This window comes from Miscanthus floridulus, chromosome 10 (genome assembly GCF_019320115.1).
Source record: "Miscanthus floridulus cultivar M001 chromosome 10, ASM1932011v1, whole genome shotgun sequence".
Taxonomy (NCBI): domain Eukaryota; kingdom Viridiplantae; phylum Streptophyta; class Magnoliopsida; order Poales; family Poaceae; genus Miscanthus; species Miscanthus floridulus.
Window position 1 is genome coordinate 21,477,065 of NC_089589.1, and position 27,767 is coordinate 21,504,831.

The 27,767-nt window shown below is 43.9% G+C and overlaps 2 protein-coding genes and 1 pseudogene across 2 annotated transcripts; 1 reads left to right on the forward strand and 2 right to left on the reverse strand.

Annotated features, from left to right (window-relative positions):
• Window positions 1–2,340: 2,340 nt before the first annotated feature.
• LOC136486350 (uncharacterized) lies at window positions 2,341–7,438 on the forward strand. The gene is made up of 9 exons (XM_066483213.1): window positions 2,341–2,528; window positions 4,133–4,257; window positions 5,588–5,668; window positions 5,762–5,850; window positions 5,917–5,991; window positions 6,149–6,207; window positions 6,290–6,349; window positions 6,680–6,934; window positions 7,021–7,438. Exons 2-9 carry the CDS (start codon window positions 4,135–4,137, stop codon window positions 7,104–7,106), a joined length of 828 nt encoding a protein of 275 aa, XP_066339310.1. The 5' UTR covers window positions 2,341–2,528; window positions 4,133–4,134; the 3' UTR covers window positions 7,107–7,438.
• A 1,470-nt stretch (window positions 7,439–8,908) lies between these two features.
• On the reverse strand, window positions 8,909–27,276 carry LOC136488170 (two-component response regulator ORR24-like). Its single transcript, XM_066485186.1, has 7 exons — window positions 27,140–27,276; window positions 26,930–27,048; window positions 26,665–26,823; window positions 11,027–11,407; window positions 10,860–10,936; window positions 9,320–10,420; window positions 8,909–8,965 (listed from the first exon to the last, which is right to left on the reverse strand). The coding sequence occupies exons 1-7, from the start codon at window positions 27,274–27,276 to the stop codon at window positions 8,909–8,911; spliced, it is 2,031 nt and encodes a 676-aa protein (XP_066341283.1).
• Window positions 19,519–22,147, reverse strand: LOC136487144 (uncharacterized; annotated as a pseudogene).
• Window positions 27,277–27,767: the final 491 nt, after the last annotated feature.

Below are 27,767 nucleotides of genomic sequence, written 5' to 3' on the forward strand. Positions count from 1 at the left end.
GCTAACACGCTAGTCCCCGTTGAAACAAGGTTCAAGGTTGCCGCCGGTCCTCTTCCTAGTGGTGACCTGCAAGTCACACTCTCCCACATGGAGTGCTTACCACAAGCTTTAGCACTTGGCCTGGTCGGATCACTTGTCTCCCTTCGCGTCTCGCTATACTAGAGTTTCTCTTAGCGGCTTCCGCGGGGTGAGCACAACCCCCTCACAATCACTTTTTCGGAGCACCGCACAATCTTCTTTGCGCGCTTCGACGGAGACTACCACCAAGCCGTCTAGGAGGTGGCAACATCCAAGAGTAACAAGCACCACCGGTTTACAACTCGATCACCTAGTGCCACTCGATGCAATCTCTCAATGCAATCGCACTAGAATCACTCACTCGCAATTGATTCGCACTCTTGCAAGCACTAGTGAGTTAGAGGGCTCCCAAACACTTTCAAGCATGGACACAAAATCCCCCAAGGTGCTCAACCTCAGCCATGGCCGAGACACCCCTCTATTTATAGCCCAAAGGCCAAATATAGCCGTTAGCTTTTTCTGCGCATCGACCGAACGCACATGCGCAGAGACCAGACGCGTCCAGTCGCATGCGTCCGGTCGTTCCAACGCCGCCACGTGTCACAATCGTTTAAAAATAGCCGTTGCTGCCCAAGGCTCTCTTCACGCGCGCATGCCACCAACTGATTGGACGCACAGGTCGCATGACTGGACTCACCAAGCCACAGCATCCGGTCTGGTCCAGTAAGCTTCCAGAGACGCCAAAACGCGATCGGACGCGTCGGGTCATACACGACCAAACGCGCCACCGCATCCGCTCGCCACGCGCGCTCTGTGCCATCCCATGAAAAGTGTTTGGCGCACGTCTGGTCGCCTAGCCAAGCCAGCGTCCGGTCGCATGCAGCCAGCTGCCTTTGCCTCGGGTCACTTGACCGGACGCGTCCGATCACCACGACCACTCGTTCTTTCACTTCACACGGTGCCTTCTTTCACTTGGTCAACAAAGCAAGCATGCAGCCACATGCTCCCTCTCTTTGGCTTAGAGTTAGGGATGAAAACGGGTCAGATACGGACGGATATCACCGATATTACATTTGTTTTCATATTTTTGTCCGGATTCGGATTCGAATACGGATAGTGTCAACTATGTCGGATAGGATACGATTGGATATCGACATCATAAATATGCGATTTGAGTATTCGGATACGGATACGGTATCGGATGTTGGATATCTGGACTCGGATACGGACAGATCTCAAGCCCTCTAAACGGATTCGGTTTCAAATACGGTCGGAAAATATCCGTACCGTTTTCATCCCTACTTAGAGTGCATGCAATGCTTGTCTATTTTTATCCTCCTCAAAGTGCATGCAATGAAATAGAAGCCGTGTGCACACAAGGCTCCCTCTCTCTCTTTGCAATGCATGTGTGCTCTCCTCCATTCATTGTAGCACACTTTTCTTCTCCATTTTCATCTCTTTTGCAAATATGCCAACACCAAAGTATACACCACCACGTGAATGTGTGTTAGCATTTTCACAAAACATTTTTCAAAGGATTAGTCACTCATCTCAGAAAAAAAAAACTAGGGGCCAGCACCAGCCTCAGCTTGTCTTTGGGTCAAACAAACTAGGGGCCTGGCCAAGCAACCTACACTACACACGCCAGTCGCCAGGTACAGTTAACACGGCACGGCTCGCCCGGTCCCACCTGCCAGCGAAGTACAGCCCCTCCCTTATCTCCAAGGCCATCGGCCTGTTCGCTGGTTGGTTTCTGGGCTGGTTTGGGCTGGCTGGTGCTGATTTGTTGTGAGAGAAAAACACTGTTGGCTGGCTGGTTTGGGCTGGCTGAAACCAACAAACGAACAGGCTGCATGTTTAGTTGGGTACCGATTTGGCGCCGGCAGATTTCGTGACACTGTAGCGCACACTGTAGCGTTTTGTTTTTATTTAGTAATAATTGTCCAATCGTTGACTAATTAGGCTCAAAATGTTCGTCTCGCAAAGTATAACCAAACTGTGCAATTAGTTTTTGATTTCATCAACATTTATTACTCCATGCATGTACCGCAAGTTTGATGTGACGGGGAATCTTCTTTTTGCATAGTGCCAAATTATGAAATTTGGGTATCTAAACATGGCCCAAAGCCTCACAGCGAGAGCGAAGGCGCCCTTATCCTACCCGCTTCCCGCACCCGGTGTACGAACGATCCCGCGATCCAGCGCGCGCACGGGCACGGCGCATCCGCGCAACGGACATCCCCTGTGCGCCGGGTCCAGGCAGGTGCCGGAGGATAACCCCGAACCGTCTCCCCACGCCAGCACGCTACGCGGCCCGGCCCAGTGTGCGAGGACGAGGACGAGGACGAGGACGAGGACGACGCGGGCGCACGCAGCAAGCCCTCCTGAAACCGCCCCACGTCCCCACCTCTCCCTCTCGCAGCGCCGCAGAGCCAGCCAAGCCAACCAGCCAGCCAGAAGAGGAGCACGGGGGAGCGGCAGCCGCAGCGGCCGAGGGCGGAGCACGCGAGGTGAGATTTTTTCCCCTCCCCTGGTTCCACTCCCCTCTCCTTCCCCCTCCTCTGCCCCGTCTCGGTTCGGCGCGGGTTCGTGGGATTCGGGGGACGGCCGGCTTTGCGCGGCGGGGCGCCGGTACGCTTGGCGGGTGGAGGCCCCGAGGTCGGGGGAGGCGCGGGGGTTGACCGGGCTGTGGGGCGCGGGGTGGGGACACGGGTTCGGTCGTCGCCTCGGGGCGCCTTCCTCCCTCCGCTCCCATTCGCGGCGTCGTTGTCACGGGAGCGGTTGGGTCCAGGAGTCCAGTGTGATGCGGTTCTCTACCCCTTTTCCCAAAGGGATTCGGGGGGTTTTAGGGGCCGCGGCCGGCAGCGGTTCTGGTTCTGCTGTGATTGATGCGTCGTTCTAGGTGTGCGCGTCGCTGCAGAGGATCGATTTTGGTATCCAAATCGTGTGTTTATCTATTGTGATTTACGTGCCCCATTTTTTGATGGGGTGGGTCAGTGGGTGGAGGAGGGTAGGATACAATTGGAAGTTTGCCAGGGTCTGGGTTCATTTCACTCTGTTTTACACCGCACTTTTTGATACATGTGTCAAGCTGTGTACTTGGTGCTTAAGACTTGGGGAACATGTATCCTTGTATATATATCATTCCTTAATATTTCCTTGGTTCATTGCCCATTGGTGTGGGGTTCTCGATACTTGTACCTGTCTCAGGCAGCATTATGGTAAGGGCTTTGCAGCTTATCTGATGTGGTGCTCAAACAATTGTTCTACCACGTCTGTTTGGGTAGCATATGTGTTGCCCTCAGTTTCCACCGTTAGTCTGGAACATTTGGCAGTCAAAATAGACTTTACTGTTTCAGAGTATTATCTTACATTAAAATCAAGGCTTTATCTACCAAAAAAATGAACACCGATTCGAGCCTTGAGATAGCGTACTGTTAGTATTTAAACAATTAAAATGAACACCGATTATTATCTTACATTAAAATCAAGGCTTTATCTCTTGTGAATTATGGATGTGGGTTTTTCGGATTGATGCTGATTCATGGTTTACCCTTTGAATGATTTCACGGTTTCACCAGACCAGTATGGCTTGCTTCTGTTTATTGTTTGTTTAGATTTGTCTTCACCTGTTTAGGTTAGAGATGTTCTGGTTTAAAGACATCAGAAGAGGCTGTTGTAGTGTCAATATGTACTTTTAGTATTTAAACAGGATTTACTCTTTTCCTTCATCTGCCGTCCTACTAAATGCAATCAGCTCTTATTGAGTCTGTCGTAGTTTAGATATGCATTATGGGTTCCAGGAAAAGTCTAAATCTTGTTTGCCTTGTTGCCTGTACTGTAGATACAATTTGCTGCATTTTTATATCTTTCTTCTCTTCACTCTTTGTTCTTCAGAGACAGAAATGTTACTTTGAGCAGTGTCTGTACTTTTCATCTTTAACTTGTTCTTACGTATGGCTTAGATTTCATGGCCTTTTTGAAGCCCCTGTTGTTTTTGATATGATGAGTTTTTGCCTGTATTATTTCTGCATGGTTTAGGGTACTCTCTTCTGAAATTTACCTGTTGATGGTCCATTGAATATAGTGTACTGAGATTTTTGTCAATTTATAGGCATGGATAGATACCACAGGGTAGAGAAGCCTCGGAATGGCACACCAATCAGCCAGAATGAAATCAGGATCACTACTCAGGGGAGGATGAGGAACTATATCAGCTATGGGATGTCACTGCTTGAGGTGACATGCTGTGATTCAATCTTGGCTTTGTTGTTACCTGTCATAAAAACAAGCATTCATATTGTTTGTCATATGAAGGGCGGGCCTGGTGCAAGCGGTAGAGTCTTACCGCCTGTGACCGGAAGGTCCCGGGTTCGAGTCGCGGTCTCCTCGCATTGCACAGGCGAGGGTAAGGCTTGCCACTGACACCCTTCCCCAGATCCCGCATAGAGCGGGAGCTCTCTGCACTGGGAACGCCCTTATTGTTTGTCATATTTAACTATTGCTGGTAAGTGTTTGCAATCTGAAATTATGTGGAGTGGGGATAGTGTTAGGGGCAACAGTTTGTTTTGGTTTGTGCATGTATGTGCTTTTATTTGTCAGTAGCCTTTTCTTTTTATGATTGTAATAAACCATTAAATCTCTCATCTGCTTGTCTATATTGTTTATTGTTACAATGTACATTAGTCAAATGATAATTTTTTTGGGCTTTAAATGCCTTCATTTAACATTCTCATTTTGTTCACACATCAATGCACGACTTAAACAGAGACACCTATCGAATGGAAAGCCTGCTATTTTGTTTGTTGTGGTATAGTACACGGTTTGTTGCATTGCCAATACTTTTGTCTCCCTTCACACGTTCTTTGCTCTTATGTCCTAATGTCCTAGTGCTCATTTCATTGCACTATTTCTGATTAGACCTTTTCACCTGAATTATGTGAAGCTCACATTATTTAAGAAATAATAGTGCTGATGCCATGTGCTCGTGTTATTTCTTCATCTTGTTCATTGTTCTTCGGAAAATTGCGCACCTGCTTCATTTTAACATTCAAAATATATACAATTTGTCAAATGGTAAGTTTACTCCATTAAATCTTCCATCTAACATCCTCATTTTGTTCAATGTTCACACATCGAATGCACGTCTTAATCAGAGACACCTTTGGATTTTCAGTCTGATATTTTTCTTCTATGATAGTTCCTGTCCTGTTTCCATTCTTATACATAAGAATTCTTAGCCCTTCGCCCCTTCCTGGTGACTGTTTAGCGATCCTTGCGTTGTGTTCAGAGTTTGTTGTTTCAGCTGCTATGAAGCTTATTGGTTTGATACAAAGTACACAAATTCACATATAGTTCAGAGCATTTAGAAATTTCTGCCATTATTATTTGCACTTGTTGTTTCTTCAGTATATATAGCATCTTCTTCTGACCATTCTTTTAATGGTTATAGGCCAATGATGCCACACTACCTTTGCCACTTCTCTTTGTGCAGTAATCTTACCACAGTTGAATTGATACCTGATCCAACTTTTTCTTATTATGAACTTGTTCCCTTCCACTTTTACAGGAAAATGGACATGATGAGATTAGTATCAAGGCCATGGGACGGGCCATAAATAAGACAGTTATGGTTGTTGAATTGATCAAGGTTGGTAGTAGTAGCCTCTTCTGCCTTAAAATGCTGCTATTGGAATTTTTATTAGTGTCTCATTTTTTATCTGGCACTTGACTGTTCATCCAGAGAAGGGTTGGAGGTCTTCATCAGAACAATGCTACTGAATCTGTTGATATCACAGACACATGGGAACCTTTGGAAGAAGGCCTTCTCCCGTAAGGATATTCTTATATTCCTTCAAACAGAAGGAGATTGAAACACTAACACACTTCTTTACACAGACTAGAGACAACTCGCCATGTGTCGATGATCACTGTGACACTGTCAAAGAAGCCTCTGGATACATCATCTCCAGGGTAAGTCGGAAACCTGTCCTCTGGCTACAAACACAGAAGAGTTTCAGGCTTGATCACTTTTCCTTCCCTAATTTGTAAATGGCTGTTCATAGTTTTGAAACTTTCTGTCAGCTTGCCTGCTCATTATTGGTTATGTTTGATATGATATTGTACTTAGATACCAACCACCTATCCCAGCTGAAGAGGTGAAACCTGCTTTTGACTATGATCATGAAGGTGATATTCTCAGTTGATCTTCTCTACCAAATGCTGTAGTTAGGATCACCTCATAATCACCATTTTGTTCATGGTTTTTTAGAATCGTATCCCACTGGTCGTGGAAGAGGACGTGGTGGTGGGAGAAGAGGCAGGGGAAGAGGTATGTTCTCTTATCGTCTATATGAGCAGCAAAGGCAATAGTCATAGTTTTCTGGACAGTATCTTATAATTTTATAATGCTGACTTGTTGAGTTATGGTCACGCTACACTCAGTCCTGTACTTGGTACTTACACCTGCTTTTATGCTCAATATCATAATAGCTGTTTTTAGGCATGCACAACATGTAAAACTAATCAACTGCAGCTGCTGTCCAGGTTTCAGTTTGTGATATCTATAACTTAAGTCAGCACATATACTTTATTTCCTGAAATCAGTAGTGTTTGAAAAAGGAATGTATTTTTATTAATTCTTGCATTTGAATATGCACAGGTATGAGCAATGGCCCCCCACCACCTGCTTATGGTTACAATGACGAGTGGGAGGAGGAAGGAGATTATTACAACAGAGGGCGTGGGAGAGGAAGGTCACGTGGACGAGGAGGGAGAGGCCGTGGTGGCTACTATGGAGGTGGGAGGCGCGGTGGCTACGGTTATGATTATGGCTATGGCTCGAGAGGCGGCTACTATGAAGAGCAAGATGAATACTATGATGAGCCCGAAGAATATGCCCCTCCCCCTGGCCGTGGTAAGCCCCAGACTGATGACATTACATGTTGATGTGGATTTTGCTTTGCATTCCCAACTTATGGTTTGTGGTCTGCTGTTTTACAGGGCGTGGCAGAGGAAGAAGGGGGATGCCTTGGCGCGGGCGTGGTGGGCGTGGGCCACCGCGCGGCGGCCGAGGAGGCTACTACTAGACAAGAAATGCGACGTGCCAAATGGGTGTGCTGAAGCTAGCAATGGCGTGCTTAGTTATCTGTTAGCGTTTGCTCTGTGCTCTTCTATGAAGCTCCGACCCCGGACCGGAATTATCCCGTAGGCCTTTCCAGGTGCTACTTTATTTCAGCTGCTGTGCCTGTGCAGCTCGTCTGGGCAAGTTTTGTGGCTCGCTCGTGGTTTTGTAGCTAGGTTAAGCGAGTGAAAGTTACACTCGGTAGCGCAGTGTTTCCCCATCGGACGACATGCGAGATTGTTTATTCTGCTGTTAATCTACCTACCTTCCTATTTAGTATGGATGATGGATACTGGATGTATGAGTTTCGTGTTTATTTATTTCCTTGTATAATCTAGCATCTGTCATGCTAGACAGTATGAGGCCTTGTTTGTTTCTACATCAAACCAAGGGGGTTAGAGATGATTGAGAGGGATTTTGACTTGTAGGGGATTAAATCCTCAATCCCCTCTACCCCCCTTGGTTTGGGGTAGAAATGAACAAGGCCTGTACACTAATGATTTGCGGTCAATATGGGTCAGGCATTTTATATATCATATACAACAAGAAGTGTGGTGCAGCAGATCCGCACGAAGCGGGGCGCTCGGAAGACTCGAACTGCACGGAAGGGTAGCAGTGCTGGTTGAGGTTGGGGCGGAGTGCAATGGCCTTGGGGAGTGGTGGTGACGGAGATCTGGGATGGCGGCCCGGCTCTCTCACATCGTTGGTCGTTTAATCGTAACAGTTGATGCACGAAAATGAATAGGTTTACTCGTTTTCACTCTAATATTTTGTTCCCATCTCAATCTAGAGGAAATAATAATCAGCTACTAGTACCAATCACACTAGTAGGAAGCGCCGAAGTACTCCTTGTCCTTTTACCAGGAGCTGAACAAAGCTGCACTAATACTCCTTCCCGTTCACTGTTCACTCACTGATATGTAAACAAGAAAATTGAACTGCTAAAGCTGCTGGTGTCATCTAAGACTTCAGATCAAGGCAAAACTGAAGCTACCTCAGGAAGCTGCTGGTGTCATCTAAGACTTTAGATCACGCAAGCAAAACTGAAGCTACCTCAGGGCTTGTTCGGTTAATCCCTAGTCCAAAGGGATTGAGGGAGATTTTTACATGTAGAGGATAAAAATCCCCTTAATACCATCAGATTGGAGATTAACCAAACAAACCTTTAGAGATACACTGAACAATATGGAAGCCGCTCCTGCTTGGCAAACTACAAGCTACTTGTCCGCAGCCCTACTACTGCTGAACTGAAAACCATACACACAAAAAAAGAAGATGTGTATATTAGAGGAGCAATTACATTTGGATAGCTAAAACATACATGGAAGCTGATTAAAAAACAGATGAAATACAACAGTTCAAATAGTTCATGAAAATCATACCACTGGATAGCTAAAACATACATGGAAAAGCTGGCATAACTTTGTCTATGATCACAACTTTAAAAAGGACCCCTAAGAGGGGCTAGGTTGTTTTATGTAAAAATAAAAATCATCACTAAAATTCAAGCCGAAGAGGAACACATAGGTCAGGGGTTGGCAGGGGTGGCACATCCACACCTCCTGCCAAACTTAACACCACAGGTTAAAAGCTACAGCTGATACAAAAGAGAACCAACATGACTACACTAGTGAAACACGGGGATTCCATCAAAGATTGCCTGCTCCTAGCTAGCCTAGTACAAACATTGCAAATTTGCGCATACAACATGCGAGAACCATGAATTGGTCAGCAGCTAGGCGAAGCAAAAATATCTCTCTTCAAGAGTCAAGGGGCGAATTCCCAGACCCCGTCCATGAAAGAATCACCATTGTTGACGAAATCCTGTTGAAAGAAAACAAGTTTAGTTAGATAAATATCATTTAAGTAGTAGTCATCAATATATTCCACATGCAAAGCCTTAGTCTAGACAGAGTAAATTTAAAATAAGCTAGCAATTTAACATGTCTTATGGTCAGGTTATGCATGAACAAGCATGATGAATCTGAGCAATACACTGAGCCACTAAGTACTAACAACTAGAAGTATTTTTTATTTAACTAGAAATAATTAAACCAACATCAGTTAGGAAATTCCTCATGTGTTAATTTACTTTTGCACAAAAATGCGAAATGGAATACAATGAAAATAAGGACAGATACAGATTGTATGCATAAAAAGGAGGAGAAAGGATCTTACTTGATTAACCAAGTGAGCAAGGAAATCATCCAAGTCACCACTCTCCGCATTTTGTGCCTCACTTGTTCCCATGAGGAATTCATTGATGTTATTCACTTGGTCATTAACTGCTTGCTGATTAACAGTGCTACCTTCATGGAGGTTGTCACTTGCACCACCGCCATTCAGCACCTGGGTTAGCATGGCAGAATTGTCTATCTGAAGGTTAGGTCTCGTGCTTGAAGAACTAGCCAAAGCAGAATTGCCAATCGGCGTCAATGTAGAGTGTTTGTCGTTTCCAAAGCTGAATGGTGCCACTTGCTCTCCGAAACCAACCACTGGTATGGCTTTCCCCATGATTCCTGTGATTTTCTTTTGATACTCATTTCCGAAAGTTGGAACCTGTCCAGAGGTGCGTGCAAGTCTTGACAACTGGTTGATCTTGAAAATGTTACCCTGTGAAGGATCTTCAGACGTTCCAATATTATGACCAAGATCAGAAAACCTTGATGGCATAGCAGCTTTCCGGGAGTTGCTAGGTCCTGCAAATTGGTGAACTTCCCTAGCAACCTTGTTAAATAAGCTAGCAGAACATGATTGAGGCTTAACCGAAGGCTGGTTCACCAACTCCGGAAACTGCAATGGTAAATGACCAGGAGCCAGCATCTCACCATTTGCTATGTCTTCGAAAGGAATATCTCTGCTTGATCCCAAAATCTTGCCACGCAATATGCTCGCATAGGAGCTGCAAGAACGTGACGAAGAAAAGCACATGTTCGAGGTCAATGGTGGACCGTCGTTTGAGCTGTTTGCAAATGAACTCCCAGAAATATCAACAGAGAAAGGTTTGCTTGCATTCAACAGCACACCATTTGAAACATTTCCAAAGGAGTTGCCAGAAGGACCAGAAGGGAAGCACTGGCTTGCACCTGGCAGCCCACCACTCGATACAGGTGCATAGGACTTGCCAGAAGAGATGAATTTGCTGATATCCTGCACTGGCATAGGCATAACATCTTTGTGCAGGTTGGCACCATGGCCAACTGTTTCCATGTCTGACCGAGGAATGCCCAAGTTTTTGTGTGCGCTCATGACATTTACTGACTGTGTGGGCAGCAAAGTCTGCGTTCCAATTGTAGATGAGGAATTCATCTTTCCAAAATGGTTGCTTGAGCTCGGAGAGCCAATGAAGGATGGGACATTCATGTTTCTCCACAATGCTTCAGTTTCATCAGCAAATGGATTAGAATTCGTCAGTGTGCCGTCGCTGAGTTTTTTGAGGTAGATTCAGTACTTCTGAACTCACAAAATAGAAAAATAACGTTTTGTTAAGAAAAAAAATGACAAATCCATAAAATGAATGAAGTGGGCTCTTAATCATGGGAAGAAACAAAAGAAATTCAGGGCAAGAAAAACTAACTCTAGAAGTGCACATGTGTATAACATACCAAACTCCATACATATGTGTACGCGACTAGAGCTTTGTGTGTATATCTTTAACAATAATATAGTTGATAGTAACACAAGCATAGCGATCAAGCATAAGAGTAGAAAACCAAACCAGCAGATGGCTGGCGACATTCTCTCTAGTAAGGCCTTCCACATTCATGATTTCTAATATCTTCTTTGGAACAGCCCCTACATTTACAACAACAAAATATTTGTTAAGAGAAACATATTTAACAGAAGAATTGTTGATAGATAAATCCATGAAACATGAGAACTTACTGTCAATGCCAATCTGACCAACAGCCTCTACAAACTTCCAGTGTAGTTGACCACACCACCGGACCCTTTGCTTCTTCTGTGCTGATGTGTTCTCATTTTCCTCATCAGCAACATCCACAACCCTTTTGTTTTTCTTTGAATACTTCTTTCTACGGTTTGCTCCAATTTTCTCACCTTTATCAGCATCCCCAGATGGCAACTTCTGAATAGCATCATCACTGTCACTGTTGATGCTGTTCCGTGGATCATTCTTACTATTCTTCACCACATGTGTCCTTATCCCCCTAAGCTGCTCGAGGCGCACTGGCTTTACCAAATAATCACAGGCCCCATGCTTTATCCCTTTCACTATAGTCTGTGTCTCGCTGTTTGTGGATAGCACTGCATGACATAAGGCAACATAAGTCAATTATGATATACAGAAGTCAATAAGCTCAATAGACTAGACAATGAATGGTCTAGTGGCCTTCATATTCAGTTGACTAGGCACATTTTTCAATTTCTGTTTTCTTTAGGCATTGCATGTGTCATTTACTTTCATTTTTAAGAAAACATGTTATACAAATGGTAAATGCAATTCTCTATCATTTCCACTTTTGTCATTTCAAATAATTTAAAATAAACTTTACAAATTTATTAGAACGGGGCATTGTTCACATCCTTATGGAAACGTCTAGTTATTATAAAAACCAACACTAATGAACCAAATTGCAGGCGATAAATTCAGAAGTTATCTTGGTTGCACCTATAGGGCTTACTAATCCATGGCATTGTACGAAACCGTGCATAAGTGACAGGATTCAATTGTTAGATTGATTGCTCCTGTTACTTAAATCTGAACAAATGGTAGCACACGAGCTACAAGAAACAATATAGTAGTTACTGATTGCACCTACTACATATGAACAAATAGTAGCATATGAAATTAACTACAAGCAACAGTTCAGTAGCTAGATTGATTCAGCGATTTGGATTTGTTAAAATTTCTTTTGCATCTGAAATTGTTGAAATTCACAAATTTTCCATCCAAATTGCAGTAAAAAAGTTAGATGAAATCTGAAAATGTGAATTTCTAAATGGTTCACTAATATGCTTCCTACTTTGCATTTATAACTTAGCCGTAGACCACAAACAAGCTTCAATTATGACTAGAAGGGGTGTCTGGTTTGAACCATATAGCACAGTAATTTCCCCCTCTTAGATGCAAGAAAATCGAAGGAAAAAAATGGTTTAGACGATAAATCTACCCTAAGACCAATTAGACATAGGAAAGGGTGCTTACCACATCAGCAAAGTATATAACAACAATACAATTCCAAAAGAAAGATACTCCCTCTGGTCACAAAAACATGTCATTTTGGGCAAGCTTTGGTCAAAGCTTAAAAACTACAAACATTATTAACTTTTAAATTAATGGGTTTTAAGATATAAGTTATATGTATAGGTTTCTATTCAAAACACTTGCAAAGCCTCATGAATTTTAACAATTTTAGGAAATATTCTAGAACAAATTAGAGGTCAAAGATACACATCAACATTTTAGGGAAAAAGATATGCATCAAGAACCGTGCAAAGTCAAATGTGACAATTATTTTTGACCAAAGGCAGTACTTCAGAAGGAATTTTTTGGTGAAATAATTTTCTTTTCGTCAATGAACCAACGATAGTGCACAAAATGACAAATAACAAAATTCGATTACATATAGGGAAAACTATAACATATGTGTAACTAAAATTGAAAACAATGAGATGTCGACTTGGCTATGAACAAATAGTAACACACACAAGTACAAAAAACAAAATTTATTTTCCATAGGGCTAATGAATGCGCCATAACATATGAAACTAAAAACAATATCATTAAGAAGTCCATCAACATCATCTAGCGCTTATATGAACAAACAGTAACGGTCTAATGCATACTGAAAACAGACAAAATTTTAGTTTCCATGCAATGCTTACAAACAAACTGTGAGCGTGAAGCTACAAATGACAAAAATAAGTAGCCAGCGCCACTGTACTTAGCACTTACGAACAGGAGGTAACATACAAGCACTACTACATATATCATTTATAGGGGCGGCTCAAGACCATTTGTAGGAGTGGTTTGGCCAGCCGCCCCTACCAAACTGTCTCTACAAATTATGTATTTGTAGGGGCGGTTCCCAGACCGCCCCTACAAATCGATTTGTAGTACAGCCGCCCCTATAATATCTATTTGTAGGGGCGGTTCAGTCTAGAACCGCCCCTACAGTACATTTTCCCGCAAAAAAAATATTCAAATTTACAATTCAATTTTGACCAGAACACTGTTTGTTTCCGCGTATTCCATCCAACGTTCGCGTTGCCGGATGCCCCGCGACCAATGTTCCGCCGAAGGCCCCGCGACCAGTGTTCGCGTTGCCGAACTCCCCGTGACCAACGTGAGCGAGGAAAGCAAGATAATCCCACCGAACGTCCAACGACCAACGTTCCGAACCGCGTTCGCTCAAGAGTATTATATAAACTACAAGCACAAGAGTATTATATAAACTACAATTACAAGTCCAATTCACAAGAATATATACAATCCATCATTAAATATACATAATTCACAAGGTAAAACCAATGTCAAATTCCATACACATTGTTATCAATGTTCTAGAGCTAGCATTTCAGTCTCACGAAGGTGTTGGTACTGAGAATTTCTACCTAAGTTAGCCTCTCGGTCATGGTAGGTGCCTTTGACGTGTACAATATGGTCCAATATAAAGTTGCAAAGGTCGCTGACGAGCTCTAAGAGTTGGTCATCCTTGTATGGGTCTCTTTTCATTTCTTTCTCTTCTTTCCACCACAAGAGAGTAAGTTTCGGTTTAGTATTTCATACCATGTACGAAGTTTTTATACTACGGGTGAAGAAGTTCAAACTTACCCTTAAGGGGTGTCTCCTGTAGGCACCGGTGTTACTCATCATAGAACATATATAGTATCCACAATGTACACTCCCAGGCTTCTGCTTGGGGCACCATGTGTTTTGCCTATGAAAATGTTAAGTAATGCTTTTGACAGCCATGTAATGGAGTACTGAAGAAGTAAGTTACACTTACCGCACATAGTGTTTTTATTGCTAGCTTTTCCTTCCTTGCTGGATCATGCCTTCCGTGATGTTTAGTGACATAGAACCTAAATGCCTTGTTCAAATTATTTTAGCAAATACAACTTGTTAGTATCCAAAAGTGAACGTTAGAAGTATGTATACAAACATATAAGCTAATGAGGATTGTCGATATGTATACGTCTTGAGAATCGATATGAAGTCTTTGTATGTCACCGGGTCCCTATCTATTGAATCAAAGACCCATGCCATGCTCCTCCTGACATCGACGTCTATACAAATCCAGTGGTTGCTATATGGATTTAATCATAGAACTAGATAAGCTATTTTGCATAAGCTTTAAGTATAGAGTTGAACTTACTCGAAGTTGTATGGTAGCCATATAGTAGAGTGCTGTTGGAGAATTTTGAAAGCCAGGGCAATGTATGCCGCAACCTTAAGGGACTCTTCCCTTAGTTTTGCCGTACGGATGTGCTCTTTCTCTTGAAGAGCCTTTCCAGTAGCTAGCTCTTTGGCATCCAGTAGCCACTGTTTAGGATAATTAAAATTTATTTGTGCTATAGCTTGAGGGTCTATATACCCGGCTTTCACACTTGGCATTTGTTTGACAATGTGCACTTGCATTCTACAAATCACGGCATGGGTTAGTTACAACAAAATTCAAAGATTACATTCATATCATATCGGGAGGACAAGGACTTACAGGCACCACGTGCGAATTAGATTCATCTCCATTGCTCCAAGGTGAAAGCATGTCTGTATGTCATTGAAGTCAAAGACAATTTTCCCGGTTGGGCTTCCAAATGTGCCGGTGGGGAAGCATGCTTGTATGAGGTCTATGCTCATTGGGAGAACATGCAAGTACCAATCATGGAACCTTCTCATTCCAAGTGGTAGGCGCTGGATGTCCTGGTTTGGTAGGAAGGGCTTGCCTCTTTCATATATTTTTGGGCAATCCTTTGACCATTTGATGGCATCAATATTTGGATACTGCTTTGCTGTTTGGTGGAGTTTGCTAGTGACGGCCTCCTCAGAACCCCATGATGTGACTTTTTTAACTTGGTTCTCAGGCTTGAACTGGTCATGGGAATGCCACTTGGACACCGACGAGACGTCTTTCATCGGAACATAAATTGGTCTTATGGTGATTGGATGCTTCTTTCGAAGTTCCCATTCAGGCACGTCCTCATCTTCTTGTGCATCTCCTTCTTTAGGAGGCACTCGTTGTTCATGTATCAGCTATGCTTGTTGAGAAGACTGTGTCATCTCAATATGCACTTGCTTGGTACGAGCTGGAGAAGACACATGCTCGCTAGGAGGCAGGAAGAATGTGGCATCTCAAGAATGTGGTGGTCATAAGACTGTGAAAATATCTCCCCGACCTCAACAACTCCCTCCAAATTTGGGAGAGCGGGAGGCGGCGAAGAAGCAATCAATATAATGTTCTGTTTGTGCCAGAGGATGAACTGCCCCATTACGTCTCCGAGTAACACCAGCCCCTCAGGAGTTGCGTAGTCTATTCTCCACTGCATGAACTCGGGCTTCACGGTATGCACCTCGACCCTAGTGTAGTCCGGCGAAATCTTATTATTGTGGTGTAAGCCATCGGGAGGATGTGCCACACCCGTTGCCACCTCCATCACAATGTTTTGCCGCCCGCTGAGAAACACCAAGGTGCAACTAGTTGGTTCCCGTATGCGATCGACGGGGTTTGTGGCTACAGTGGAACCTTGGCTACTAGGAACTTTCGGAGGGCTACCAACTAATGCCAGTTCTCCTGGTGGCGTCATTAATGTCCGTGGCTCTATAGACAATCCTTGCTCCTCCAACGCCTTCGCAACTAGAGCCTTTACTTCGAGCTCAAGATTAGTCTCCCGGTCTCTGCCATGTTTCTTGTACATGTGTCTGTCCTCTTCGAATCCTTGCTTCTAGGTCGTCCTTTTCCCTAGCCCCCTGGTGTAGCCTGTGTACTCCTTGTTTCTCAAGCCAAGGCTAAGCTTGTCCCTCTCTCTGGAAGGATTGAATGAGCCCTTCTCCTTGTCTTCAGCATATTTCAGTATCCTTGATACTGCCTCTTGGGTCTCTGGTCTATCAAACTTAAGATTACGGCCGGATGATTCTGTACTCCTCGCATATATCCAATTCCTTGAGCGTACCTTCAAATTCATCACATCGATATTCCTAGCAGTTGCGGCCTCTTCGTCTATCTTCCTAAACTACTCTTCCTTGGTATAGTAGCCACCGGGGCCTAGATGATGGTGGTGTTTGTTCCACTTCACTAGCTCGGTGTTACGGGCACTGAGCTCCAATGCCTCCGATGAAGTCTTTTGAGCCACGAGCTCCTCCCATTGACTAGGAGTTATTTTGCTGAACTCGTTGAAGGGAGTTAACCCCTTTTGGATATACTTCTTGTTGAGCTCCGACCTCCAACGTCAGAATGACTCTCCCATCATCCTGAAAGCATTTTTTTTACCAGTTCATGCTTACCCTCTGAAAATCTAAAATTGAGCTTCAGCTACCTATCTCATAGTTCATTCTTTTTCTTCTCTGGTACCTCTTTCCAGTTAGGGATTGCTGGGTTCAATTTATCTCTTACTAGGGCTCCGGTCACATTACAGAATCATCCTCTTAATTCCTTTGGCTCAAGGATCTCCTCTACTGACTCGACCTCCGTTATAACATAGCATGCCTTATCTGGATATAAATTTGCTTTTCTATCCCCTTGTTTCCTCTTAGGCTTGGTAGTCGTGGTTGTGTCTTGAGGTTGTGGAGCAGAGGCCTCAATGTCCATCTCTATAGCTGTTGCCTCTGCTCTCCTTTCCTCTACTCTGTCTTGTCTAGCGAGATGTCACGGACGTCGATGTTGTCTTTTCCGAGTTTCAGGAGGGACCTGTATATACGACAGGTCAAAGTGTTAGCAGAGGTAACACAGCCAAGCTTTAGCAAAATTTACAAGCTAAGGCTTTATCCCTACCTCCTCGTTCGGGTCAAAATCCTTGTCCAAATCTTCCTCCGTTGGCCTCCTTCTGGCTTCACGTGGGAAAGGATCCTCAGGACTTACATATCCCTCTTCTGAGTCATCATCATCATCATCATCCTCTTCTTCTTCGCCTTCAGCAACCTCTCCTACTCTTCCTTCTGCTCCCCCTTCCTCCTTGTCACACTGCTCCTGAGTAAGCATCACTTCTAGATCATTTTCTATCTCGTTATTGAACTTCTCCTGAGTAAGCTGGTCCTCTAGTGCTTGCTCCTCATAGGTTGGCTGCTCATCATGCTCGGGGCATCGGGCTGCACTGTCTGGTGTCCGTGACATTATTTCATGCTTTGTTCTAATAGATGCAAGAAAGTGTGCTTTAGGTACGTGAGAAGATATAAGAAATCAAAAAGGTCTATAAACCAAAGTAGTCCTATAAAACAACAATATATAAAAAACGAGTAGTAGCAGTAGTAGAGGCCTCAGAAACATGTCAATCATCATCTGATCTTAAACTTGGAGCATCAAGGCATCATAACAGAGAAGAGAGGAGAAGGTAATGTAGGGGCGGCTGCTAATGATGCCACGTTCCTTACAAGTTCTTGATCATCAGCTCATATTCGATATAATGTATGGACTTAGACAATTTCATCATCGGCAAAACAAAGGAGAGGAGAGGAGAGGGGAGATTTGGCAAAAAAAGCAACAGATGCTTAACAAACATAGAGAGGAAAAGGTGTAAAAAAATAGCAGCTGCTTCCCAAACATAGAGGATAGGAAAAATAGCCAAAAAACAGTTGACTGCTGCCACATGGTTGGAAGACCCCTGCAGATCAAAATCTAGTAACTTAGATGTGGTAAATAATGGATTAGAGTAGAGGAGTAATAGTAGATAGAGTAATAGTAGAGGAGTAGAGTAGAGGAGGAGTAGAGAAATGTAGCAGCCAGTAGTTAAGAGCAGCAGCCACTTAGATACAGTAGTAGTCGTAGATAGAGTAGTAGAAGTGAGCCACTTAGTAGCAGCCACTTAGTAGTATAGGGAAGTGAGTAGAGTAGCAGCCAGCAGCTAGGGAAGAGAGTAGAGTAGCAGCCAGCTAGTAGTAGGAGTAGCTAGCAGTAGCAAGTAGAGTAGTAGTAGTTCAGTAGAGTAGTCTAGGACAGTAGTAGGACAATAGTATAGCAGTAGAGTAGAGAGTAGTTCAGTAGTAGTAGAGTAGAGAGTAGTTGAGTAGTAGTAGAACAGTAGTATAGCAGAAGTAGTACACGAGCAAAGCCACTTAGTAGTGCAGTTGAGAGTAGGAGAGGAGTAGTAGGATGGTAGTATAGCAGGAGCCACTTAGTAAGTCAAACTGGAAGGAGATTCCAAGAGCTCAAACACGGAAGATACGAACGAAACAGCTTGCTGGACTGGAAATTCCAAGAGCTGCAATCAGAAAATCAGTCTTCACAAGGCAACGCACAACACAGGAAGGAGATGTTGCTGCTGCACAAAAAACTTGGCCGATTTGCCTGGATGGCCTGGCGGATCAGCAGGCTTGGCCGAGCAGCCTTGCTGCTGCTACGCACACATCAGAGAGAGAGAGAGAGAGAGAGGTACAAATGGAGATAAGCTCTCAACCATGCATACTACTCTAATCAAAATGAAGTAATATAACACTTTCAGTAAATATATATAGCCAATGATTGATTTGGTATTTCACGGATGCATCAAGCAAGCTTTTGACCAACCAAAATCAAGCACGGACAGTACATGCACAGCGACAAGGGGCTACTCTCCGACCTGCTCTAGAAAGGACGCACGCACAGGAACGTGCAAAGCTACCTCTAAAAAAAAAGATCACATGAACTATCCGACCTCTAATCGATGAATTGTGGCACTGGACCAGAAAATTTGTTATGGGACAGATTAAGGTCCAGCAGTGCTTTCATGCTGCTGAAGGATGAAGGGAAAGAACCCTGAAACATGTTTCTGTCAAGATAGAAACTATCTTAAAATGATTTGACCCTCTTGTCAATTTCATAAATTCATTCAGTTTATATCGAGGTGCTGAGGTTATCGTATCAATATTAGCTTCTTAACTAATTTTCCAATCTAGTTATCCTATCATATGAACAATATTAATTGGAATGGTTTAATTTCGAGCAAGGTACTTGAGAAGTTGCTACCAAATTATGAGTTTGTTTATATACATATAATTATATTGAGCTTTATCATGGTTTGTTGTTGTATTTCATTATCGAATACTACTTGTAAGTAAAAATTAATTTCAGCTTATATAGCATATATAGGAGATGCTATGTCCTTAAGCATGCATGAGTTGTGTTAGCAATGCTCCAGCAACGATATATACTAGATTCACCCTAAGGTCTCCTTTGGATGACATGGGGGCAAATGCGCGTGGATTTCAACACCAAAGGAGATTTTTAGCCCTGCACATGACATCCCCTCCCACTCCGGTGACAGTAACCCACGGATGCCAAATTTCCAGCGGTGCAATCTGTGCACGGGAGCGAGAACATGGGCGTGGAAAGTCGTGCAGCTCCGGCGCAGAGCAGAGCAGCAGCAGGTAGGCGACGCCGGTGGCCACTCCGCTGGTGGCTTTGAGTGCAAGCATGTAGATGGCCGCCCTGGCCCCGCATGAGCCACCACGCGCGGCCCACTACACTTGCGCCACGCCGCCTGGGCTCTGCCGCGGACACGGCAACAGTGACGGCGCATAGACGTCGGTGAGGTAGACGAGGAAGAGCGTGGCGAGGAGCGCAAGCAGCGCGTCGAGAAAGAGCAGCATGAGAGAGTAGTCCAGGAGGATGACCGTGAGGCGCGAGCACGGCCAGGGCCACGATGGCGGCGGCGCGGGCTAGCTCCAGGACGTACCCAAACGCGATGGTCAGCACGGCCCTAGACTTTGCCCTGGGCCACACCGAGCGCCTCGGTCACGGTGGCGCGTCGGTCTGCGGCAGAGAAGACGGTGGAGATCTTGATGGCGGATCCGGCCACAACGGCGGCGAGGAGGCAGCCGACGGCGGCGAGAAGAAGTCGCTGGAGGTCGGACTGGAGGGCCTTGACGAGATCCCGGTACGCGGCGGTGGCCGGGTCGACGCGGCTGGTGGCGTCTGCGTCCAGCAAGCACAGCGGCGTCTAGCGGCTGCACGGACAGGGCGTTGCTGATGAGCAGCGCCGCGGCGAGGGCGACCATGAGGACCAGGAGCGGGATGAGGAGCACGCCATTACGGCCCGGGAGGACGGCGCCGTGCTTTAGAAACGTCAAGGAGCCATGGCCATGACGAGGCAGAGACGCTTGGAGATCCAGTCATCTAGCGAGCGCGAGGGATAGAACGATGGGGAAAGAGAATCGCGAGTGCGGAGTAGTTTTTTCTGCGCCCCGGGGAATTGACGGGGATAGGGCTACAAAGGCACGGGTTACGTGGGGGTGTGGTGTATCCAAAAGGGCACCGTGGATTGGCGAGGCAGCGAAGACACTGGCCTTCTCCCCCACGCGGATTAGCCAGGAATCCCCCCCGTGGATTGGGCTACCCAAAGGAGCCCTAAGTATATATTTTAGTGGTCATATTGAGTATAGTGTCGGTTTCTATTTACCTCGGGGATAGGCTATCTATTCATAATAAGACAATGCAGACGGCCATGCAGAGTCGATCCCAAAAAGAAGCGCATCCAAATCAGCAAAAACAAAGAGCATAAAAAAAACAGGCTAAACTGCCACCCTCAACAGTAGGCGATAGATAGGTATTCAGTCATGCGTACGATACGTATCAGCAAACGTATTCACAAAGCTAGCTAGCGGATGAAATAGCTCTGACTCCACACTGTACATGCATGGGTGGTGCAAACGTACAGACCTGGTTCCTGGACAGACCTGGTTCCGGGTAAAATCGTTTTAAGGATGTTGGACAGCTGAATTCTTGTCAGGCCAGTTAGTTTCCCAATATCAGCAGCGATGTTACCAGAGATAGGATTATTTTGCAAACTGAAAAAGAAAAGATCGCTTGAAAGATTGCCTACGGAACTGGGTATAAATCCTTGGAGTTGATTATCTCCGAGGTCCAATACTTGTAAACCAGTACAATTTGTTAGTGCATCCATAAAATTATTGCAAAGATCTCAAGGTATTGCAAATTTCCTATGCCGGAAGGTATTGCAAATAGATATAAGGCATTATTGGGGTATCGAATTCTGCCAAGGCTTCACTACCTTGAAGTCAGCAGCTCCATTATTAAAAAAAAAAGATAGTGAAGAGAGTTCTATTAAAGATGGATCAGGGTAATATTTTTTTTATAAACATTTAATTTGGAAAAAAATTTAAGGTGAATGGTTTATAAGAAATTTAGTGGACATGGTCAGATGTTCTAGGAAGTGTTTCTATGCCATGGCCAAACCTAGACTCTGATTTCAAATAAACGTCACATCAAATAGAATAGCTGTTGCACCATTCTAACTTGCCTTGAGCCAGCCGAAATTGGCCATTTAAACAAAGAAATAAAATATAAGTCATTTCACACATCATGCCTAAAAGAAATCCTTCCCATATATAGTTGTTATGAGATAAGCTAACACAGCAGCATTGTTGGTAGTATCAAAATTCCTGTGTGTTGAAACATTTGCGCTAACCGCTCATATCAGCATCTTCGACTCAGTCAAGACTCAAGATCACAACTCCCAATTAGTAGCTAGAGTATTAGTGTATGAGCATACTATGTAGCTAGGCGTACAGTTAGATAACTCTTAACACCCAACACCCGGCAAGTGGATTAAGAACCAAAGTGGTGATTAAGTAAGCAAAAAACAGTATGGGCCGAACAATAAACTCCAACAAGTGCTATCCACCTAAGTTCATTCAATCGCTAGCCAGTGAATGGAGAAGGGGTTGGGAGTACCTGTAGAAGACCTGACAGAGAGGGACGCCGGCAGCTGTGTGCGGTGGCCGGGGATCTGGACGGCAGAGAGCACAGGCAGCCGGGCCGCCCGTCGTTGGAGGAGCGCGGATGCCAGAGAGCATGGGAGGCGGCGGCGGCAGAAGTAGATGCCGGAGAGCATGCGCGGGCCGACGAGTTCGGTGGTCGAGGTTGGAGAGGGAGCGCCGGTGGCGGGGACACCAGCTAGAGCACGAGGCCGAGCCGGCGGAGCTCAAACCCTAGCCCCCGCCGAAGTCGATCTGGCAAACCCTAGCCGCCCGGGGGTGTCGAGCTATGGCCCGGCGGTACAGAGAGGGGGCGCCGGTGTCGGGAGAGGTCCGGGAGGCGGCGGAGAGGTGGTGCGGAGAGGGAGGCGGTGGCGTTGGGGATGTCGAGTTGTGGCTCGGGGGTGCGGAGAGGGGGCGCCGGCGTCGGGAGAGGTCCGGGAGGCGGCGGAGAAGCGGTGCGGAGAGGGAGGCGGTGGCGTCGGGGATGTTGAGCTGTGGCCCGGGGGTGCGGAGAGGCAGCCTGACGGTGTCGGGAGGAAGAAGTGAGCGCCCAACAATTAGTCACCCGAGCACCCCCGGTTATATACCAAGGGTGATTTGTAGGGGCGGTTCCTGATCCAGCAGCCCCTACAAGTTCCTAATCTAGCTGCCCCTACAAATGCATTTGTAGGGGCGGTTCCTGATCTAGCCGCCCCTACAAATATTTTCTATTTTATTTAATTTTTAATTCTGTATTTTTATATCACAAAAACATAAAGTAATATAAGAACAATTGTATATATGCACAAATATAATATTTTGTATTATTCTATATATGCAGAAATATATATATATATATAAACAATTATAGTCAAAACAATATAGAAAACAAAAAAAAAATTAAAAATTTGAATTTTAAAACTTCGACTACAATTTTATGACATTAAATGAAATAGAATGAAAATGTTGTAAACATAAAAGTTGTATAACTCATCAACATGTACACCTTTTATTTTGGTCATCTTGTCATGTGACTTTTTTTTGAAGGATTCAAAATTTGAAATTCAAATAATTTCAACTTGAAATAATATTTTGAAAGAGTAAATGTTTTCAGCTGAAAAACTCATGAATACCAAAGTTGTAGAACTCATCAATATGTACAACTTTTGTTTTGATCATCTTTTCATTTGATCAAATTTGAACAGTTGAAATTTTGAATTTCAATAAATGGCAACTTCAAACAAGATTTTGAAACCTTAAATAATTTCAACAATAAAAGTCGTGAACATAAAAGTTGTTGAACTCATCACTATCTACGACTTTTATTTTGGTCACTTCTTCATGTGACATAGTATTAGTAAACATTGTTCACAAATTCATATATTACTCATAATTTCATGAACTATACGAGAAACATGTTGATTTGTGAACAATGTTTACTATAACTTTGTCAGATGAAGAAATGATCAAAATAAAAGTTGTAGATCTTGATGAGTTATACAACTTTGGTATTCATCACTTTTTCAGCTAAAATCATTTAATGGTTGAAAATCTCTTTAGAACTTGTCATTTTTTTAAATTTGAAAATTTGAATTGCTCAAACTTTGTCAAATGAAAAGAATAACCAAATCAACACAGTAACTTGATAGGGCATGATTTTAGAAAATTTTAGGAAAAAAATCATCACATTTGGAGTTAGTATGAGGGAGAAAGAATAGTTACAAATTTTACCCAGAGATTAAAAAGAAAAATCACAACTGTTCATGATGATCAATGATTAACAAGTGTGATTTCTCTTTTTAATCTGTGGCTGAAACTTGTAACTAGTTTTTCTCCCTGATACTAACTCCAAATGTGATGGTTTTTTTCCTAATTTTTTCTAAAATCATGCTCTATCATTGGGATGTTGTACATGGTCAAGATCACGTTGGGATGTTGTACATGGTCAAGATCACTGGGATGTTGTTTAGGGCCAGAAATAAAAATAGTGAGGAGAAGGTACTTTCTCTTCTGACACAACCATGTTGGGATGTTGTACATGGTCAAGATCACTGGCCAAGTGCTGTGGTCACTCATCCTCTCATTGAAAGGATTCATTCCATCAGTGCTCAAGCCAAACCGTATATTTCTTGGGTCATCACTGAATTCTTTGTGATTCTCATCAAACATTTGCCATTGACTACAATCAGTCGGGTGTGCAATCTTATCATCATCCACCTTGCGCTCATCATCCCACCATGTCATGAGTGCGGCTTCTTTAGGGTTTAGGAAGATACGTCTCAAGCGGTCGGTCACTGGCAGGTACCACATTACCAAGGCAAGAATTCTTCTCTGCTTTGCATCGTTGCCTAATGGAGTGTCCTCTGGGGGCTGAGATTCTTGTACCATATTCTTTGTACCTTTCTTATTCCTCTTTTTCCCCATGGAGGCTTCATCCCCACCGTAAAGGTCATTGTTCTTGTACCGGTTGGCCCCACACCAGGGATATTTATCTAGTGACTTGAACGTTTCACCACGAAAAAGTACACAGTGGTTGAGGCATGCACGGATTTTTTCAACTCCCATTGTCAATGGACTTATGACCTTCTTCGCTTAGTATGTGTTGGCGGGAACTGAGTTTGGTTGTGGCAGCACCCATGATAGGAGATGCAATAGATCATTAAAACTACAGTCTGACTAGCCGTACTTAGCCTTCAGGATGAGTAGCTCAAGCACAAAACATAGCAATGTCCAATGTGTTGGACAACCCTTTTCAACACCATACACAGTCTCCTTCAATGCTTTTGTTACCCTTTCTAAAATTTCTAGACCTTTTGGGCGATTTAGTAAAATCTTTGGTCCAAGGGCTCGAATCATGTCCTCCAAATCATCTTCATCCCCGACATGTGCTCCACCATTATTATTGGCACCACCTTCATCGTTACCATTCCACCCACCAGCATCACCACCTTGTTCATTGCCAAACTCAGAATCCATTTGTGCATCAAGCTCTGCTGAATATTGGGACAGGGATTCTATAGTTTCGTCGTCGTATTCCTCCTCATCCTAGTCGTTAACAATAACCATTTCATCATGATGAATCCACACTGTGTAGTCCTCAACAAATCCTCGCATAATCAAATGTGATATGATGATAGTCACATCTATCCATGCCATACGGTTCTTGCAATCTTTACAAGGATAAATAATTTATCCTTATTCTCTGTCAACGTCGTTGCATGCTTCTTTACGGCTTCAATAAATTTATCCGCCTCTTCACAGAAACCTGCCTTGAACCTTAATGAACCATACATCCAAGAGTTCCTATACTCCATCTTTTACAACAACAACAAAAAAAACATTAAAGGACCACTTATTCAGATATATATAAAAATGAATCAAATTAATAATTACTTAAGAATAATTGTATATACTTCAGATATATATGAATATAAATCAAATATAATTACATGAAGCATACAAACACACCATGGTATAGGAAAATTAATTAATGGTCCATTTATCCATAAATAATTAAAATACATATTTGCTGATTACAATAAACAATTTCAAAGACAACAATTAGCAACAATTATATTTTACCCAATATCTTTCATACAAACCCTAGTCCAATTTCATCAAACACAAATTTAAAAAACAAAATTAATAAAAAAATCAAACCCTAGATCTAGATCTACATGCACAAGAAACATCCATAAAATTAACTAATTGTTCACTAAAATCAAGAAACATGGACCAAATAAGGGTATGATCTTGTTCCCCTACCTAATTTACCCTAGTACATTCAAAACTTGGGTCTAATTTGCTTCATTAGTAGCTTAAGCACCATAGAAGAGAGAGAAAAACAAAACTCTAATTACTCACTAACCAACCATTAAAACTTCAAAAAAAAGTGTGGAATAACATTTTCTTACCTTCTACAACCTCTCCACCAAAGGATATGAGGCCAAAACCTCCCCCCCTTAGTAGAGCAATTTTTAGGAGGTGCCCAAGGCCTCCCCACCTTTCTTTCATGGGTTGGAGTGAGTAACGCGAGGAGGAAGAAGGTGCTGCAGTTTTTTATATGTGGGTCATTTGTAGGGGCGGCTGGTGATTGAGCCGCCCCTACAAATAGCAGGTGTTTATACGCGGAGCATTTGTAGGGGCGGTTCAATCACCAGCCACCCCTACAAATACCAACACCGGGGGCAGCTGGTGAGTGAGCCGCCCCTACAAATTAGACCCATTTGTAGGGGCGGCTCATATCACCAGCCGCCCCTGCTGTTCCATTTGTAGGGACGACTGGTGTCTGGGCTCCCGAGCACGCCAGTGTAGGGGCGGCTCCATCACCAACCGCCCCTACAAAAAATTTGTCCCGTTGCTACAAACCGTTTTTCACGTAGTGAAGACTAGAACACAAACAATTATTAGCTTGATTATATTTGAACACATGCACCCCAAAATCAAGACTTATGATTGGCATATTTACTAGACCTTTAATGATATCCTAGCCAAACATTCATAACTAGTAGCTTTACTGAGTTATAATAAGCAATCCATTCAATACATCTATCCAGAACAACATCCAAAAATGGTAGTACAACAAATTCTCATGATCGCTATACTCTATAAGATCAAAATTGAAGAATGCCATGCATAAAAATGGGAAAATGAGTTTGACCAAGGGCTTTACTTATGACTAGGAGATCCATCTCCAGGCCGATGAGCTCGAGGAGCTTGAAGCCGTCCATGTTGGGCATGACGACGTCGCTGATCACCAGGTCGAACTGATTCCTGTCCTTCCTCTCCCTAAGAATGTCCAACGCCATCCTGGCATCCGTCACCACCGTCGCTGTGTCGCACCACCAGAATTCCAAAACAATTTCATCGTCTGGCCTAAAATTCTATCACAATGGAATCGGGGAAATAGGGGCGGCTAAGAAGGCAAGAATACACACCATTGTAGTTGCAATACTTGAGCTGCCTCTCTAGGATCTTGAGGTAGACATGGTCATCGCCAACGATGAGCACACGCAGCCCTGTTGGGAAGGTGTCCGCGTCCATCTCTTCTAATCTCCTATATCGAAAACGTACACAATCAGTTCCAAGAAAGCAACCGCCGAACACCAAACCCCGCAAGGAATCCGAGAAGACTCAAACTTTCTTACCTGCTGCAATGGTTTCCGTCGAACAACCCCCAGGGAGCAGCAGAGACAGAGGTTAAAGCGAGGCAATTTTTGGGTGAAGAAGAGCAATGCAGCGAGTGCGAGGGGAAGGGGGGGTTTATATCAGGGGCAAGGCGCATTGGGGGGGGGGGGAGCGGATCATAATGGATGCGTGCGGCTGCAAAGACGGAAGGTGTTCATCCTTGCGATCTAGAATTTCCCTCGCATTAATTCCTGCCTTCTGTTATCCTGTGCTTCCACCACCAGACTTGCTGGGTTTGCTTGTTGCTTGTGTGCTGTGGTTCGCTTCAGTTTCATGATGGATGGAAAACCAGCCAAACCACCCAAGAATCGCCCATGGTTTAGGAATTGTGGTATGCAGTGGCCGGACTCACCCGTCTTCGCCGCTGGTCCTAACAGAGGAACCTCCAGAGATGTGGATTCGGTGGCCATGGCGTACATGCATGACACAATTGGAGACCTCCAACCTGCTTTTTCATTCACGAGAGTCTCCACTACCCCAGATCTGGACATCACTGTCGGTTCAAAAACTCCCTTCACTACTAGATTTTGAACCGAGAGTGGCATACTGGCAGTGATGAGGGGTTGACATCACTGTTGGTTCTTAAAA